General features: G+C 42.9%; 1 protein-coding gene across 6 annotated transcripts in view; it reads left to right on the forward strand.

Moving 5' to 3' along the window:
* Positions 1-18,533, forward strand: part of CALD1 (caldesmon 1) — a 203,638-nt gene that overhangs the window by 105,066 nt on the left and 80,039 nt on the right. For 5 of the 6 annotated variants that reach the window (XM_009278978.2, XM_009278980.2, XM_009278982.2 and 2 more), the window contains exon 4: positions 1,331-1,442. In XM_009278978.2, coding sequence (XP_009277253.1) covers positions 1,372-1,442 — 71 coding nt within the window. In that variant the 5' untranslated portion in view covers positions 1,331-1,371. Of the gene's footprint in view, positions 1-431; positions 627-1,328; positions 1,443-18,533 lie in introns of those variants that run through there. The other variant, XM_019472006.1, reaches the window with a different exon arrangement.

Genomic DNA, 18,533 nt, shown 5'->3' on the forward strand with positions numbered 1-18,533 from the left:
AGCCACGGATTCCCTTAAGTCATGAGAGGCTTTGCTATTGCCAGTGATTTTATGGGGAGGGCGCTTGGACGCTGCACCGGCGGGCAGGAATATAAAGCTGCAAGACAGATCTACATCTGTGAACAGAGCACTTCAAATAATTTACAAATGCACCTTGGCTTTGTTTCCCTTAAACTGCAAGCAGTTCATAAGCCACCTTTGAAAATTTTAGTCTGCATCTGCACGCTGGCTTTCTCTGAGGCGTAAATGGCCAGTCTTGTACTAACGGGCTGGAAAATGTTTTTTGGGGGGGACGTGGGGGGTGTGTGTGTGGAAATCCTCTGAGTGCAGCGCCTAGGCTAGAATTGCAGAGGAAGCTGAGGCCTCCAGCCCTGCACAGGAAGCAATCTTAGAGCAGGCCTTAAATGCCAGATTCCAGGCAGAGTTTAACTAACCACTGACAGCTCTGTAAACAAAGCAGGGACAAAAAGAGAACAGCTTTCCCTTTTCTGGTAGTCATTTTTGGTTTGGGGGCTGCAGGGGAATTCTGTAATACTCGGCTTGATGGGATATAAACCAAGGCTGGAAAGGCTTTGTATATGAAGAACTGTAAAGGGGAAAATATTTCATGGACTAAACCATAAAGAAGAAGGTAGGGCACGGGGAAAACGCGTGGATTAAACTACAAAAAAAATATTGCTACTTTTGGTTCTTTGAGCAGGATTTATACACAGTTTGGCTCCTCCTGGGTGGTATTTAAAAGCTGCGGCTTATTTTCCTTCTTTTCTCTTTTCCTTCTCTCCTCTTTTCTCTTTTCTTTTTCTCTTATTTTTCTTTCTTTCTTTTCTCATTTTCTCTTCTCTTCTTTTCCTTTTCACTTTTTTGGAAGGGGGGTGGGAACGGACAGACGAGGGCTAACTTTTGCAGAACTTTTAATTATCTGTGCAACTAAAGAAAATAAGAAATCTCTTGTGCAGCGTTTTTACTGCTTCCAGTAAAAATTGGAAGCTTAAAGTTAAAATCCTGCTGAATTGTTGCTTTTGTTTGTAGAAAAGACCTGTGACGTTACAAATAGCTAGTCTGCGGCTAGCAGATGTATACAGTCCTTACTTACAGCATGTTGATTTAATTTTAGCTAGGAAACTAAATGCAGGCATGGGCTATGTTTATCCTACAAGGCATTTCATTAATCTTGTTTATCTCAACAATACTGAGGAAGTTAAATTTTTTGATGGAAAAAGAAAATAGTTACAGCGAAGTTAAGAAAGCAAAACAAAACTAAATGGACTCAGTTGGTTAAATGCATCCCATTGTGTTTTCTCTCTCATCTAAGTGGTTATCTCCCTTTTAGATTTGGATCTTTCCAGAGCTCTGAACACTTGAACACCCACCATGGATGACTTTGAACGCCGCAGAGAACTCAGGAGGCAAAAGCGTGAGGAAATGCGCCTTGAAGCAGAGAGGTGAGGTATTATGTATGGAAAATGGTGCCAGTGGCTTGCCTTTGATTAGCAGTGGCTTTGAGGATTTCTGTCTTAAATTCCAAAGTGTGCTATAGCTAACCAAAGAGTCCTAGCTAACGGTATGTGCCGTAAAATAGCTTTAGTTAATATTGTGGGAGAGGCTGGAAGTCAGGGGTGTCTAGTGTCTAATTCCCTTAGGCTGTTGTAAATGTCCTGGCTTCTAGTTATTTTGTTATATGGATAAATGTAAACAGTGAAGGTGGACTATGGCCATGTGAAATTACTGATAGGAAAACTCATGCTCAGATGGCATGTGGGTGAGTGCTGTGCAGAAGGGATTTTGTTTGTCTTTTCAGACATAGGGCTAAAATCATAAGATAGCAATTGAAAGCTGAGATACACTTGGTATATGTAGTATAGCATATCTGTGAATTGTCTGCCATTACTGTGCAATTGCTGTTGTATTTGTACTGCCTGTCACTTTTTATTCATTTACAGCCACTTTATGTGGGCAACAAGGGCAGCATTTGCTATCAGTTATTACAGATTTACTTTGATGCAGATGAGAACAGAACTTGATGTGGGTACGATGATGTCAATTTATGAGAGAAGCAGCATGAAAATACTGGGAGTGGCATTTCATTAACTAACCCCATTTTACACCTGTACAGTTCCATTTGTTTTAATAGAATTTCCCATGATTTACACTGGAGTAAGCAGGAAGAAAGACAGGCTCTATTTATTTTTGTAATGTCTTCTCTGATATAAAGATTTGATTTAGTTTATTAACTAAATCAGTGATTTTAAAAAAAAATGGAACTTAGGTTTAAGCACATTTTATTCTCATTTTTGTATTTAATTTTGAATATGGACTTCATTTTCATTTCTGGTCTTTCCCATGCGCTGACAAAACCATGGTGTTTTGGGTTCTGAATGCTGTAGGAGAGAATACATTTTCAGAGCAGTTTTAAATGGAAGTCAGCAGAATGCAATACCAAATATATTTTGTATGTCTGCTTTGAGCTTTTCTAATAAGGCCCTGCTACATAAGCAGGGCTCTCTGATAGAAGTTGATGATACCTGGGGGGGGGAAATCCCAGGTAGACAAGATGCAATAGCCGCCTTTCTTTCCAAAGGAAGCGTTGCCATGCAGAACTGGGCATGTGAGCTCTCATCAGGCTATAAGCTGAACCCGTGAGCTCTGGAAAGCAGCAGTGCTGTCTGCAGATAAACTAACTCATGTGGTGGCCAAAGGAAAATGAGGCGGCAGCCTCCCTTTGGAAAATGCAGCCGTCACCTGGTTGGGGACCTCCCCAAAAGGCAGAGGAGCAAATGTGCCGTGGCACTAAACTGCCTTCTCGTTCCAGAAGGTTTCCCCCCAGGCCTGGACCAATATGTTTTTGTTGGGCAGCGTGGGAGGGATTGCAGAGCCCGTGCTAGTGTATGGTATAGCACATGGTATTTATATACTTCTAGTGTATTCCTGCTTTAAGAAAAAGAAAATTTTAAGTAAAGGCCGAGACTTTAGGGTTTGTTGCTAGTAGAGGCCCTGGGTGGCCTGTGGAGGATGCTGGGGGGTGTAGTTCAGGAGGTGTTTTCTACTATGGAAAAATGTCACTTGAACTTCCCTGTAAAGGCATCCAAGCTCACCACACAAGGGTGTGCAGAGGCTGTGGGGTGGTCTGAGCATCAGCGATGTGGCGCAGCCGTCTTGCGGAGGCAGTGACAGCCGCAGGGGGTTGGGGATAAGGGGCTCTGCCCTCACCACCATGGAAGCTGAAATCCAGGACTTCAGGTGTATCTGAAGTCACTGTGCGGCCTGCAATTTTACACATGGGCCCAACTCCGGTCCCTGATCACGCATGGGGAAACCGGAGCCCTGGGGAGGCAAAAGCTGCAGCGAGCAGCTCACCGGTGTCCCTCAAAGGAGCCCTCCCTGGGAAGCCCTGCAGTCCGACGGTGATACCTGCCCCTGCCCCTGCATGATGGGGAAGCCAAGCGGTTGGGCCAGAGGGCGACAGCCGCTGACACAGGAAACAGCCTCCTCCCCACCCACCCACGCCTGCTTTTGGGAAGTGTTTTTGCCACGTCTGGGGTGGCTTTGCTGGGATTTTGTGTGGTAAGTTTTGTGGAGGAGGTGAGCTTGGTGGCAGTCCGGCCAGAGGAGAAGGACTTGGGCCCATGTCCCTATTTTCTGCCGAATAGCCGCAGAAGCGCTCCATGCCCTTTTCCACACATTTGAAGGCTTTTAGCAATAAATCGCTGTACGCTAAATCTTGCTGCACTCCCTCCGCTGCTGCCAACTTCAAGCATCCAAGTATCATGAGTCAGACCCCTTAAAAGTCACAAGACTGCTTTAAAAATCTTGAGATCTTAAAAATAATTTAGTCTGGCCTTTTTATTTTTGGTTTGCCTTAACAATAACAGAGCCTGATTCTCAAGTTCAGATGTGAATCTGGGAGCTGGGACCTCCCGAAACCTGCCCCAGCAGGAGCAACGCCATGGAGGAGCTGAGCATCCGCCCCCATTGCATTGCACTGCTCACGTCGAGCTAAGGGCAGCAGCATTTGGGCAGTTATTAACAAACAAATATTGTCATGCTGGCTTGGTTTTGGTGAATTCAGGGAATTTTTAGGGATTTGGGGATCATCTTCACCTTTAAAAATATGACTATAACATGTTTGTGTACACATCTTAAGCCACAGCAATCTGCTTGCCAGACCTCACTCTGTCTGAACGCTTTCAGGTGTTTTATCAAGTGAACTGTGCGGTCCTAAAGAGCGGCATGGAGGCTGAAAATGCTCCATCAGCTCTTGAGCAGTGGTACCTGCTGCTTGGGCACAGGGCATTTCCCTGCACCCTCTCATCAGTGGGCTGTTGCCTTGCTATGGGGAAACCACTGCTGGCTGTAAACATTTCCACTGGGAGGTGGACAGACGGATGATTATGTGTAAGCTGTAACATGTTTGCTAGGTCTCCCAGACGCTGTTTAGGCTTCTTTGAGTTGAACAGTAAACCTAGAAGTGCAAGCAGCCGTATCAAACAGCAGCGTTTGTAACTCAGCCAGCCGCAGTGACGCATTTTGCCATTTCCTGGGATAAAGGCAGATGGAAAGCCTGTCTTCCCAGCCCAATGCCTGTGCCCAAGAGAGAGCGAGGGGTGAAGATGCCTTGTAGCAGTATGGACTCATGCACCACATGCCTGAGAGGGAGTGACTTGATGTTATTGCGTCTTCCCCAGGGGCCAGAGACCGTGTGAGGACTGGCCAGGATACATGTGCCGTCAGTTTCGCAAGTGTCTGTCATGCTGGAGCCACTGATGTCTAGCCACTTATGTCTAATCTTTGGAGATGCTTAGTGCAAGTTCAATCCTTGAGCGCTGATGTTAGGCTTTCTGTTTTGTTTTTTTCCCATTAGAAAGCTGTTGGAAATGATGCTTTATTGTGCTGTGTAGCCCTGGCATTCTGGGTTGATAATGCTTAGGATTGATCCTGAGGAGAGGTTGGCTTTGTCTTTTAAAGACAACAGTGCGGTTCACTGCTGGCATGTGCTTTGGCTAGTAGTAGTTCATGCTGTGGCAACTCAGATAAAGATTGCCACCAACTCAGAAAGCTAGTGGGTTTTTGGCATTTTAAGCTCTTATCATTTCAAGGTGTCCCACGTCCTGGATTCCCCACACAGGCTTGCTGCGCCAACCCAGAAATTTTGTCCAGCCAGAATTTTTTGATTATTTGTATTTGTCTGAGATCTCTGGAGACCTATCAGCATGTTTGGAGTAGCAGTGCAGACCTGCCTAGGGGGCATGTGGCCAACAGCAGGCATATGGGGCTTTGTCCAGCTTTCTCCCAGGCTGTCAAATTTATTGCATGTACTCAGGCTGGCAGGGACCCGGCAGCTCTTGTACCTCATGGGGGAACAAGGCTTTCCAGGCATAGGCTGGGAAACCCAGGACAAAGTATGGCAGCGTTAACTGTGCCCGTCTGTTAGCGTTTTGCATGTTGTTTGTACTGATCAGGTGTGAGGTCAGGGAAAATAGGACCCTACCAGCCATTTGGGTAATGGGATGTGCTACATCTCTAACTGCTCTGCGGCAAAGCCAAGGCTTTATCCTGCTCCTCAGAGGCAGAGGAAGAGGAAGTCCTGCGCCTGGGACAGTGGTTGTATAAAGCCCTGAGGTCCTGGTCCAGAGCTGGCTGAAGTCAGTGGGAAGCTTTCCACTGATTTCAATGGGCTTTGGATTAAGCCCTACCTGAGTTATTCCAGCCGGATGATTTATGAGACAGTCTCAGTGGCAGCCTTGAAGGAGCTGGATGAACGCTTTGCCTTCCCAGCCACAGGGTACATACCGTGCTGGAGTATCAGGCTGTCACAGAAATGGGTTGCACTTAACTGACGGGAAAAATCCCGTATGTAATTGAAGCACAGGGGATTGACTTCTTTCAACAAGGGAAAAAACAAATGCCACCTGCTGCTTTGTGCCTCTTCCTAGGCAGTAAAAGATGTTCTCTTGAACAAAACCATCAGGTTTTGTCATTTTGATGTTGTAACTGACACTGGAAGAATTTAGCCTGGGGCTGGGGTAGAGCGTGTGTATGAGAGTCTGGAGGGGTGGTGCTTTGTGAATATCTTGCTGATGCACTTTGGTCTGTCACAGCTGCATGCAGCTGCAGTGAAAAATCGAGGTGAAATACTTCTTGAAGTGACAGCAGACCTAATTCCTTGACTTCAGCAGAATTGAGAACAAAAATTGGCCCCTTGAACTCTCTAAAGAATAGCTCTCAGGTTAATCTACTTAGCACTTAAGCCACAATTTTATGACTGGCTGACTTGCCATTGTCCCAGCAATGTATTTTCACCTCTCCCTGGTGTTGGGGCTCTTTCAAAAATTATACTAGGAAGCTGATCCAATTTGCTTCATTGCCATATCATCATTACTGCAGACCTCAGGAAGGTCTTAGGGTCATTGTCAGACCGGTCTCCATTTAGCTGAAGCTTAACCTTGAATCTGAACCACAGCTTTGCCCTGCATAACGCTCTTCCCTAAGGGACTGCAGGTCATTTCACTGGGAAGGAGGGGTATTGGTCATCCTGTTGTAAAAATACAGCAAAGAGAAGTGGCTATCTAGCATCAAATCACAAGTGACTAAAAAGATTCTCTAAAACCACCATACTACTTCACAGGCTGTGTAGGATCTCCTGATGGGCCACAGCTGTCTGTGGGCTTATCTTCTTGCAGACCAATCAGATATTACTAAACCTACCCCAAAAGTGTATGTGGGTAGGGCGTACAGAAAAACACTGCCATTAAGTTTTATGGTTTCTGACAGCATTAATTACTAAAGGCAGTAGGTAAAGATTTTTTTTTTTTTAAAAAAAAAAAACCCCAACAATCACAAGTGACTAAAAAGATTCTCTAAAACCACCATACTACTTCACAGGCTGTGTAGGATCTCCTGATGGGCCACAGCTGTCTGTGGGCTTATCTTCTTGCAGACCAATCAGATATTACTAAACCTACCCCAAAAGTGTATGTGGGTAGGGCGTACAGAAAAACACTGCCATTAAGTTTTATGGTTTCTGACAGCATTAATTACTAAAGGCAGTAGGTAAAGATTTTTTTTTTTTTAAAAAAAAAAACATCCAACAGTTCAATCACAAACTCTCTCCAGCCTCTCATTTAAACAGTTTTATAAGGCAGTGTGGTTCATGTTCATGGACGTAGGTTGGGGCATGCTCACAGAAATAACCCAGCTTGCAGGTCGGGGATGGCAGCAGCCTGCAGCAGGCTGAAAGCCTCCTGGGGTGGTAACTTGCTCAATGCAACTTCAGTTAAAAGAGGACACGTGGTTAATCCCAAAACTTATCTTGGTACAACTGAAAAAGGAGTCAAGTGAATTTCAGTCCAGACCTGTGAAGGTAAGTACAGAACCAGCAAGGCGTTTAACATGCCTTCTACTGTTCTAGTGCTCCCATTGAGGCTGGTGTAGCTCAGGTAAACATACAAAGGGCTGAATCATCAAGTTAAGAAGGTAAAACCAGCAGGATCAGAGAGGGTACATCTTTGCAGGACTTAATGAGAAGCACGTTGCTTATCTCTGGGTGGGTAAGACAGGACACATTTGTTGCCACAGCGTCTTAATGCTTCTGGAGAGCAAGGAAAGGTCACCCTTGTCAGCCACAAAAAGTGGACAATTTCCATTCTCCTGTCCAGGACAGTGAGGTTAAGTGAGCGTTCATGTTAGATCAACATTGAATGATCACAAATATCTTTTGAAACTGCTTCTCATTCCTGCAATGAAGTTATCTCTGGTATAGAGTGTACATTAGTGACAAATGTTAAACAGCGTTGAGAGTTCAGGAATGAACATAGATGGTTCCTTTTTAATTATCGCCCACTTCTTGAAACACTAGGACTTGCTCATGTCTTGTTCCCAAATGACTGGTTACATTTTTATTGAGAGTTTTCAGAGACCATGCTTTGATTCAGGCTTGTGTAATGGAATGAAGAATATGATCTTAATACAGGTTTTCAAGGAGTGCATGTTTAAACATGAGAAGCTGGCTGCATATGCCTAACATGTTGTTTCCCAATGTTCATGATTTATTTCAGAACAGTACTTCCAAAAATGTTCAGCCTCTGTCCTCTTGAGGGTTGTGCCCTTGTCTGGTCCAAGCCTCTTTTGCTACTAAGACAAGAGCTACAGTGGTTTTATCTCTCCATGAACTTCATATATCCTGAAGTTCCAAATACTTTGAGGGTTTATGCTTGTCTTTCCATAAAATACTCACCTTCTGGTAGAGATGATACATGACATCTTCTGCCCAGGAGTTAAATATTAAGACAATGAATAAATAAGATTAGAAGTGTGAACAAATTGAGGCAAAGTGCTCCAGCTGTTAAGCTGTCTTCACAGCTACCTTGAATTCCAGGACTGACAGGATTGTCGAGGTGAGTTTGGCCCTTCACATTGCATTGATCGCTGTTCCTGCAGTTCTTGGAGCTCATTCTTAACCCAGACAGAAAAGCATGACCCAGTGGCTCATTAAAGCACGTGCTACTGCCTGTCACTCTCAAGTGAGGGTGGATACTAGGCAAATATTTGCTATTGTAGCATTTCAGATGCCCTGGTGGAGGAAATAACCAAACATATGCAAAGCTGAGTAGAACCTACCACTTAATTTTACAGCCATTGTGTGTTTTGCAGATTGTATTTTCTTTAAAGTCCTTGTGGAGAAATGTTTTATAAAAGAAGCTTTGTTCTTCCAAATAGCTAGACATACAGAATATAAACTTTACTGAGCTAACCCCGCTGCAATTCCTAAGCAGACAACAAAATCAGCTCCTTAGTATTTCAGATGTTAATTCCACATGTATGTTAAGATCGTTCTGTAATCTCTGTACTACATCTACTATACCAGCCAAGCTTTTAGGAGGACAGCCCAAATCCAGCACCCAGACAGTTGGCAAAATGCCCCATCTTTCACCTCTTTCAACAGAGTAACAGGTTTGCTTTGGAAGCACCAAGGAGTTTGGGAAATTCTTGGATGAAAAGCGCCCCCTCCAAGCCTATAACCAGGTAACCCACCTACTGCCAAAGGGAAGTCTGCCCTTCTGTTTCCTACTGTACTTTTATTAGCTTTAACCAGACTGAAGTCCTTGATGAACTGGATCTTATTTAAATGCCTAATAAATATGGGCATTGAGGCACAGCTTTTGGTGCTTGTTATTGACAATTTTAGCATGCATATTTAAAAGGGCACCATATGAGGAGTAATACAACATGGTATTTTATCATGATTTTCAGAATTAGACTGAAGCATAGGCACTGCACAAAGAAAATCATGAGGCTGAAGGAATGTAGCCAGTATAGTACAAATAAGTGTCAATGGCTGTCCTGTGATCTTTATGTTGAAAAATAACATCTCTTTAATATCTTATGTGCAAATTGGCAGTATGCAGTCAATTAAACTAGGGTAGCCTGCAGCACTCTTGCAGCTCTGTGCATCTGTCATTGTACCTTCAAACGGTGTAAATCATATCTGCCAACAGAATTTTCTCATACAAAAGACTTCAGAAATTTGAAACGCAAAAAGCTGCATTAACTGAACATTGGCCTAAGGTTTGTGAAGGCACAGAGCCTTCAGAATTCCTGTACTAGCCACAGTGGAGCAGTGTGGCGCCTGTGACTAAAGGTATCTATGTCCCTTGGAGGCAGACGCGGCACCTCAGTTTCCCCTGCAGGATTTTCTGTCCCTTGGCAAGGACTACATCAGCCCTCCATGTAGGTTACCTTCAGTTAACTCACTATGGCAGAGACCAAAGACACTGTCCTAAAACAACCCAGAATAAAGGAGGTTCAGTTCTTGGTCCCTGCGTCTACTTTTGTCAGACTCTTTCTTAGGAAGGGCAATCCCCCATCTTCATTGATCTGGACAGCCAGTGTCCGTTGTCAGAAAAACCTACATGAACCATTGCTAAGTCTTATTAGATTCCTAACCCAGTCTCTCTTCATAAATAAAAACAATTGATCTGTATTTCTTTCTAGACAGTAAGTGTATGATTGAGCTCTCAGCTGCTTAGTCACTTCCCATGTGCCTGATATCCACAACTAGTATGAGAGGTAGGGTTAATTTAGTTCATTGTATAAAGCCTTTTCAGGCCATAGGATTGTGCATACCTCATCACACAAATGTATATGCTTACAGACGAGTTGGCTGGAAATTCTACATTAACCCTTCTTCTCTTGATTAAAAAAAAGGCCTTATTATTAATAGTAATGCTCTGAAACAAATTTCATTTAGTTTAAAGAAAAGCAAACGGAATACTGTGTTGTTCCCATACAAAAGAAGCTGATAGTTCAGTATCCCTGTATCTTAAATGTTCAAAAAATATTTTCAGGCAAATACATTATGCATTGACATATTCACCTGCAACAATATATTCTATAGCCTGCATGTGCTTGTTGCAAGCGGCTGATGGCATACATTCTGGTGGTCCAGCCTGCCCATGGAGATGGGCCATATGGGGTCTTGATGCTTTTTCAGGCAGAGGGTCATCAAGTGCTGCTCAGACAGCTGGTTACTTCTCGCAGCCCCTGCCATGCAGGTTGATTGCTAGTGCAGGCCTCCTTGCTGTTGCCTAAGAGGGAAGGTGGGAGCAAAGTGAGCAGGGCTGCCCTGCACTGCCTCCCTGCCACAGCACCCGCACCCTGGCCCCAGAGGCTGAGCCGCTACTTATGGGTAGTGCATCTGGGGCTGGACTTGGGCTGGGGGTCCTGAGCCCAGCTGCTGAGGTGTGAACTGCCCTGCGCACGTGGTGACACAACGCTGTGTCTGGAGGAGGTGTTGAGTAGAGGCTGCTGCGGAAGGAGAGCACTGGTGGTGGTTAATTTGCCCTTTTGCTCTAAACAGAAGAGAGTAACTAAAAGCAGCCTCTAAAACTGCAAATTTCCAGACTTGGATGATCTCTTAGCTGTTACATTGCAATGCCTTCTTTTTAGTGAATAAGAACATTGTTGAACTTGTTGCTTAATTGTGTCACTATTCTTCAGGGCATTCTCGGCTCAGAATGGTAAAAGTTATTAGGCATGCTAGAAACTGCAGTTATTACCCTACTGTGAGACTCTTTAAGGAGTGACATGAAAATGACTTTAGTCAGTGGATTTCTAGGAGCATCTGCTTCTCAGTGTGAGTTTGCATTTTATTAACATCTTTATGGTCTAATATCTGAAATAAAACCAGATAATCAGAAGATTAGGTTTCCCTTTAAAAAGCCGAGGCCAATTTGTTTGCAGGGATAATAGATTAAATGAAGTCAAATGCGAATAAGTTTTACACACGGATAAGCATAGTATGTAAACACTATCGAATTGCTGGCAGCCTGGGCAAAGTTATCCTTTCACAGCTCAGTTCAAAGAACTATAGAGGAAAAATGTGATTTGCAAATGAAACTCCAAACTGATTTCAACTTGCAGAAGCATCTCATTTGGTCAATTAGCTTCTGCATTTTTGGCTTTGTGCCTTTAAACAAAGCTTTAATTACTGAAGATAAATGTTTATAAGCAGCTTTATTTCTCTCATCATAACCTACTTATTAGCTTGTGCTAAACAAAGAAAATCCTCCTTGCCAGCAGATTGTTCTTGTGTGATCAAGGTCTTTCATAGAATGAAGGGAGACATCAGGTGGCTGTGCTTCCTGGGCAACTTAATTCATCAGCGCACAGCTCAAGAAATATTCCTGCCCAGAAATAAGGTCAGTGGGCAGCTGCTCCTTAGAAAAGAAGTCTGGTGACAGCCCAGTCCCTGGGGATGCTGGCATGCAGTGTGACCAGAGGGTTGGGTTAACAGAAGTGATGCAGCTATGGATTAGAAGGAGCAGTAGTTGTGTCAGCCTTGCAGCTGAGCCCTTCTCTTCCTGGGGAGCAGCGAGGGTGATGGGAAGTGGAAAAGTAAGCAGGATGCTTTTCCTTTCATTTATTGGAAAGTATAAACCAGTGGGTAGTGTATTTGACAGTTAAAGGTTAGCCTCATCTCGGTTGACATTAAGAAAATGTAAATAGATATTGTTTTTCTCCCCATTATGTCAAAACCTGTTGGTTGGACTAAATAAACTTGCTTATTAATAGTCTTTGCTGGATAGTCTGTTGAGAAAAGGCCAGCAAGTTTGTCATGCTGACGTAGAAAATCAAGGGAAGGCTGTAACTCAACAGCTAGTTGTGACTGTCTTTTTGTTGGGTTTTTTTTTTAAAATATTTATTCAGTTTTTTTTTTCTCTGACATTTGCTGAAAACATGCCTTGGTTTCCTTTAAGGTAGCTTGTGACCCATTTTCAATGTGGACATTATTTAAGCCAACAACAAGGACTGCTCTAGCAAGAGGTTATCTTCTAAGCAGACTGTGTTCTTCTTGTGCTGAGGCTGTAAGAGAGGTGCTGAAAATTAGTACTCAAAAGCAAGGCTTCTTCAAAGGTTTTGTTAAGTTACTTCTCCATACTAGATACTTCCCTCTTCCACCAGCACGAGACAACATCTTGTCTACTGGTGTTTAAACTGATTTGTGAGCCCTCTTTGTACGATTTAAACCTGATGTATGTCATGGTAAATTTTTAAGTCAATTAAGTGTACACGGTGGAAAGTAACCAAATTACCATGACTTGATTTACTGCTTATCAGCTGAGCCTCTTGCAAGGGAGGTATCTTATTGTTAAACAGTGTGGGAGGGTAAGCCCGTTTACGTTTGGACTGGGAGGTTTGCATAGATTTAATGCACTTGGTTTCAAACCAGGTTTGAGGTAAACTTCTGCAACTTCTGTGTACAGACAAGGTCTTTGTGACTGTGGTGAGGTGCACTGGTGCTGGACTCCCAGATGAGGAATCTCTGTTCATACTCATTTTCCATGCAAATCCTGCCTCTTCTTACAGCTGCTTGTTTCTGCTCTTAACATGGCTCTGTGGAGAGTTGGGTGGCACAGGTGATGATAGACAGGGAAGCTCAGACACCGACCTACCTCCAATCCCTTCGTGTTACCATGTTTTATGAGGTCAGGTACAGATCAGGGGAAGGCTGGTAATAAATGGGTGAATCGGATGTTACGCACATCCACCAACTGCTACTGCCCACACGTCAAGAAATGGAGAGCTCAGGGACTTGCTGTAAGCCACTGTGGAGTCAGCAAATGGCTACAGCTATTCCTGGTCCTGGCAGCTGGATTCCTGCAATAGCCTGGACTATTATAGCTAGCTGTTTCAAAGGAGTATCCTGCAAAGATGAATAGAGAGAGAGAGACTAGAAAGAAAAATCTGAGCAACGTCACTTTTAAAGTGAGAAAAGCATTGCAGGAGTGACTGAGAACATATACGCTTGTTCACAAGACATACAGCTTCTTACCACAAGAGGGGTTCCTATATGTAATAGCTTAATTCTCAGAAATATGTCTTTTTGGGTTGTGTGTGTGTTTGTTGAGCAAATTTCAGACTTCAGCAAGCAGTGCTTACAGGAGCAAGCTGGTTTCATTTATAAAATTGCCAGCCCTCTAGTGACAAGGAGAAAATCAGATACTTTGTGTATCAATCCTGGGCGTTTCTGAAAGGCATTGTTATAACACAGGGGTGAGAAAGATACAGGGGTGAAGCTGGCCCCAGAGCAGAACGCCTCCTTAATTTAAAGAATAAAACTTTTTCCATCTGTATTTTTGAACAGAGAAAAGGAAGGAGGTGGTATAAATGGCTTTTAGTGAAATGGACCTTTTGGTGAAAAAAAAATACCTCATAAATTTGTTTGTGGCCTTCATGTGAATTCAAAAATTTTTCAGCAAAAACTAGCTATCAGATTTTCACAAAAATGCTTACAGTTAGAAAGTCAAAGACCACAAAAGACTATCTTCACTCCTCCCACTTAGTGCTTATTATCTTGTGAGAGGACCAGAGCACAGTGGAGACTGGAGAGGAAAGCCCTTCTGATTATCCATATACAGATGATATTTGTCCTTATGCCCCCTCATGGGATAATTATACTTTTACATTCCTATGGCACATCATGCCATCCGTTGAGATGAAGTTCTCAACATCCAGTCTGGTTTTCTACCTTTCCCCCATGCAGAAAACTTTCATGACTGGATTGAAAGGAAAAAACCCCACAAACATGTATGTTTCCACAGCAATAGCATTACTGTAGTTTCTGTAGAATAGGTTTCTTTTACGAGCCTGCAACTGCTAAGCTGAACAGTCCTCACAGCTTTTTCAAGTTCGTCTTCAGCCCATGTGAAATGACAAGCTTTTTCTGGGCACTGTTGCTCAGAACATTCCTGAGATTCTCCAGCGGCTATTACTTCAGCATCTTAATAAGGCAGCGCCATAGCTGGGAAAGACAAGGAGATGGCTTTTCTAAACACTGGCTACACATGGATTCCTTTTATGGTCCAGCTTGCACAGTGGGGTATTCCTCTGAAGGTCAGTGACATGGATAACAAAGTGCTTCCCACTGCAGCTTACTTTTTGAGTGTAGGCATCATGTGTCTGGTGCCACATGTTCAGCTTGCTCTGAGAAGGAGGAGAAAGAAATAGTTGTGTAGGGAAATGTAGAAAGAGGGGAAAAAAGCAGAACATTAAGTGCTGTGCATTTTGTATTGATGCTATTGCTGTGCTCTCTGTGGCTGCAGGATGTAGTTGTGAATACCACATACAGAATATGTGTGCATGTGCTGGGCTGGTATTTTGTAAAAAATGCCCCTAATAAACTCCTCAGAGGGGCTTCAGGGTTCAGGTCATCCCACAGCAATACCAAGGGCAAATTTTCATGTCATGCCCATGAATTTGGCTTTTCATTCTCCCAACAAAATGGGATAGAGTACTAATGACCTTTTCAAACCAGTGAGTTATGATGGCTGGAGGGGTTGTCTGTACTGGAATGCCACAAGATGAATTTGTTTAAGCAAAAGGTTTAATTCCCCCCCCCCTTCTCTCTTGTACAAGCTAGTGAGTCTTTTCTCTCATTAGCATGTAATCATCTTCTTATACTGGAGGGTTGCACAAGTTCCTTCAGGGCTATTGTCTTATTTCTCACCAAAATTTTTCATGGAATGGATGAGTCATTTCAATACTCTAAAGAGAAGGAATATATTGGTGATTAATGTAATATGAGAAAAACCCCTACTAAGTAATGAAAATCTCATCATGTTTTGTCAGTCCTGACTATATGTACAGGATATACATAAATTGAATGAAGAAAATATATCTTCAAGGCAAACCAGAAATGTTTAGGCATACTCAATGGGTCTGTAATCTCATTTTTCATTTACTGATGATTGTCAGATGGACTAATACAGTACCTAATTAACCATGAAACAATGAAAAACTTTAACTGTGTCACCAGCTCTGACACTGTATGAGAAAAGAGAAGCGCTTGAAGGTGTTGTTTTGGTGACTCACATCTTAAAAGTCTAACTTTCTTCATCTGTTTCCTTGTTGCTTTGCTGGCTCCATCCTGATTTCACCTATTGTGCTCACATCATACTTACAATGAGATCCTGATGTACCGACTTTGATATCATTATAGGTCTTGCATGCTTGTGGTTATGCTGGCTTTGGAGGGAATGTGACTTCTCAGTCTGTTGGCTGTATGGTTTTGCTGGATATAATATCTTGCTTTGAGGAGATAAAGGCATAAATGCACAGAAGTGGAGCAAAGATCACAAAACATGCAGTTTGGTTGATGAAAGCTTTTAAACTCTTATCCATGCTTGCTGATAACAGAAGAATTCTGAAATAGAAACAATTATTAATATGTTTTGAAGCAGGATAGATCTAGGAGGGAAGGGCTGCCCCCCAGTTAAACTCAGAGGACCCATTTCACAGGCTGTGTCATACCTTCATAGCTGTTCCATGTTATGTTGCATTCAATGTTTTAAGGCTTGCTTTCACTCATTTCAGTCTGAATCCTCTTTTCAGTGGTTGTGCACGTTTAGCAATTGCTCTGGATTTAAGGGATTGGTATAACTGAGAGCAGAGATCATCTGTCCTGTCCTCATTATACTGCTGGAAGAAAATATTGGTAAGATATCTTGGTGACTAGGAATGACTTTTCCGTCACCAACCCATCTTCCTTTATTTATTGGTTGTTCTTCCCTCAACTTGGGCTGTACCCTGTCATCAGTTTTTAAGCCAAATTCTTTATGGAAGTCAATAGGGAGTCCTGCGCAAAGGGAAATGACATAATGTTGCCCTTTAGTCCTACCTACAGAGAAGCAGACTTGGGAAACATGCACATTTTCCTAATTACCAAGCACTGAATTTATGGCATGTGTTCATTTTCTATCGACATCCGGCAGCTACCCAACATATTGTAAATTGGGCCATTTGTATTCAAGACAATTGTTTTTAATAAAAATATTCTGAATGTTGTCTTTATTTGGATTACATATGGTAAATGTTGAGGTCTTCACTGCTCTGAGGTAAAGAATGTGCCATTTTTATGGGCAACACTGAGTGTTCTTAGCTAAAATGTCTCCTTGTCCCACTGGAGTGCATGATTTTGTAGGCTGCCACCTTTTACTCAAGCAGTAACAGCATTTTGCTAGAGATGTGTGTCTCTATAGTTTGTAAAGTACTTTTGATATGAAAGATGCTTCTGTAAATGTAAGCTATTATCATCTGAACTGTCAGCTTTTACAGGGGATAGGTTGCAGGTTCATGGCCCACTTCTATAGCACCTTCAAGTTGTTCTTCTGCAGGGCAGGATAAATGGACTTGCAGAAGGGGTTTAAAATGAAGACTTTTTAAATAGGATAATCTCTTTGCTAGTTAGAATTCAGACTCTTTAAACCTTAAGCACTTAACTAGATGAAGTAAGGATGTAAGCATAAGGGCATAAACGTAAAGAAATTTAGCCAGAGGACACTGCTTGAAAGGTAGCTGAAAGTGATTCCTTCTGTTGGGAATAGTAATGCCATTTTAACTATTTTTACTCCTTCCTTTAGCACTGTAGTGCCTCTCTCATAATACAAGCTGCTTTGTACATCCCCATAACCAGAGCGTTCCAGATCTTGTCAATTATTTACTAAATGTATACATCCCTGCATCATCCTTGTAACACAGTAGTGCTGTTCCTTTAGCTTTGCTAATAGAGAGTGAAGAGGGACTCAGTGGCACAGCCAAAAACCTATCAGAGGGGATTGCATGAATCCTTTTTGCTTGCCTATCTGTTTATTAGATCTTCTCCAAGCTGCAGCTGCAGAATTCGGAGAATGATGCAGAAATCACCCAGGCCCACAGTTTTTAGCGCCATCATTTTGGTGTGGGCCATTTTTAGAAGAAGCCATGAAAAGCAGCTTTGGTGATAGGCTTCAAGAATCCTCCTCCATAAGTTTTAAGATCTTTAGATTGGAGGTTGGCCCACCTCTGTTGATTACATTTAATAAGAACTCCAAGTATATTTTATTGCATGGAAAATTGGATGCGGAGCCTTTGTTTATCTCCACCACTTGCTTACTGTTGACTCTTGGATGTTGATACGGAGATACTGCAGCCTGTGTGCTGATGATTTCCTCTGGCAAGGAAGGATGATTTGAGTGACAGCCCGATAATACTGGACTTGTTAGCTGTTGGGTGGCTGGCACTGAGGTGGCATGAGCTGATTTGCATAGCCTGTAGGGTTTTTGTGGAGCAGCTCTGTTCTTAATTCAATAAACACTTCCAGAAGCTGGAGAGGAGTAACAGCACTTCCTTGTAGCCCTTTTCCACTGGATTTTGTGGGATTTCACCTAGTATAGCTTTTGTTTGAGGGTAGACTGAAGAGTCTTTCAAATACCTGTGCAAGCTTTAGAGTCACATCTTGAATGGTCAGTACATAGGACACTTTAATGCGTTGCTGAGTGTCTGTGTGAGAGAAGGACGTGGAAGACATCTGGAGACTTGTTCTGGCCAAAACTAACAAACATGATGCTGATTTTTTGGGAAAGCAATCAGAAAATAGGGCAGGAGCAGTACCAGACCCTTTGACTGAAGGTACTTTTCTGCCATTTGTGAACTGGATTAACCATCTGGGATAGCAGCTATGGCCATATCAGATTATTATTTTTCCCTGTTTTTGTCTCCCCCCCCAAACCAGAACCATGTCCCTGTTTCTTGTAAATGTGCCTTTGTCATCACGGGTTTAGGCTGTCATAACACATTTTACCTCAAGCTCCATCTTTAATCACTTAGTGGCAGACCTGGGAATAGAAGCCATGTCTCAGCCACGGGACCGCATCGTCTCTCTAAGGCAGAGAACAGCTGTGAGGTTTGCTCGCAAGCTGTATTTTGGGCATCTCATAAACTAGGGCAAACGCAACTTCACTTTTTAATAAAGAGTGGTATGAGTCTCAAAAGACACAGAACTGCCTGCAACCTTGTTTACACAGAGGAAGGGAATGTGGCAGTTGAGCCTGTACATTTAGTGAACATTGTGAACAGATAATAAATTAAGACTTTCAGGAAAAAAAAAAAGTCGCTTATGTAACTCAACTCCATTTGCTAGACTTATCCTCCCTAGCCCCACTCCCCATTATTTATCAATTAAATATGCTAGGAGTAGTGAGCTGCTGACCACAGAATTGGGG

This window comes from Aptenodytes forsteri, unplaced genomic scaffold, assembly GCF_000699145.1.
Source record: "Aptenodytes forsteri isolate BGI_AS27 unplaced genomic scaffold, ASM69914v1 Scaffold241, whole genome shotgun sequence".
Taxonomy (NCBI): domain Eukaryota; kingdom Metazoa; phylum Chordata; class Aves; order Sphenisciformes; family Spheniscidae; genus Aptenodytes; species Aptenodytes forsteri.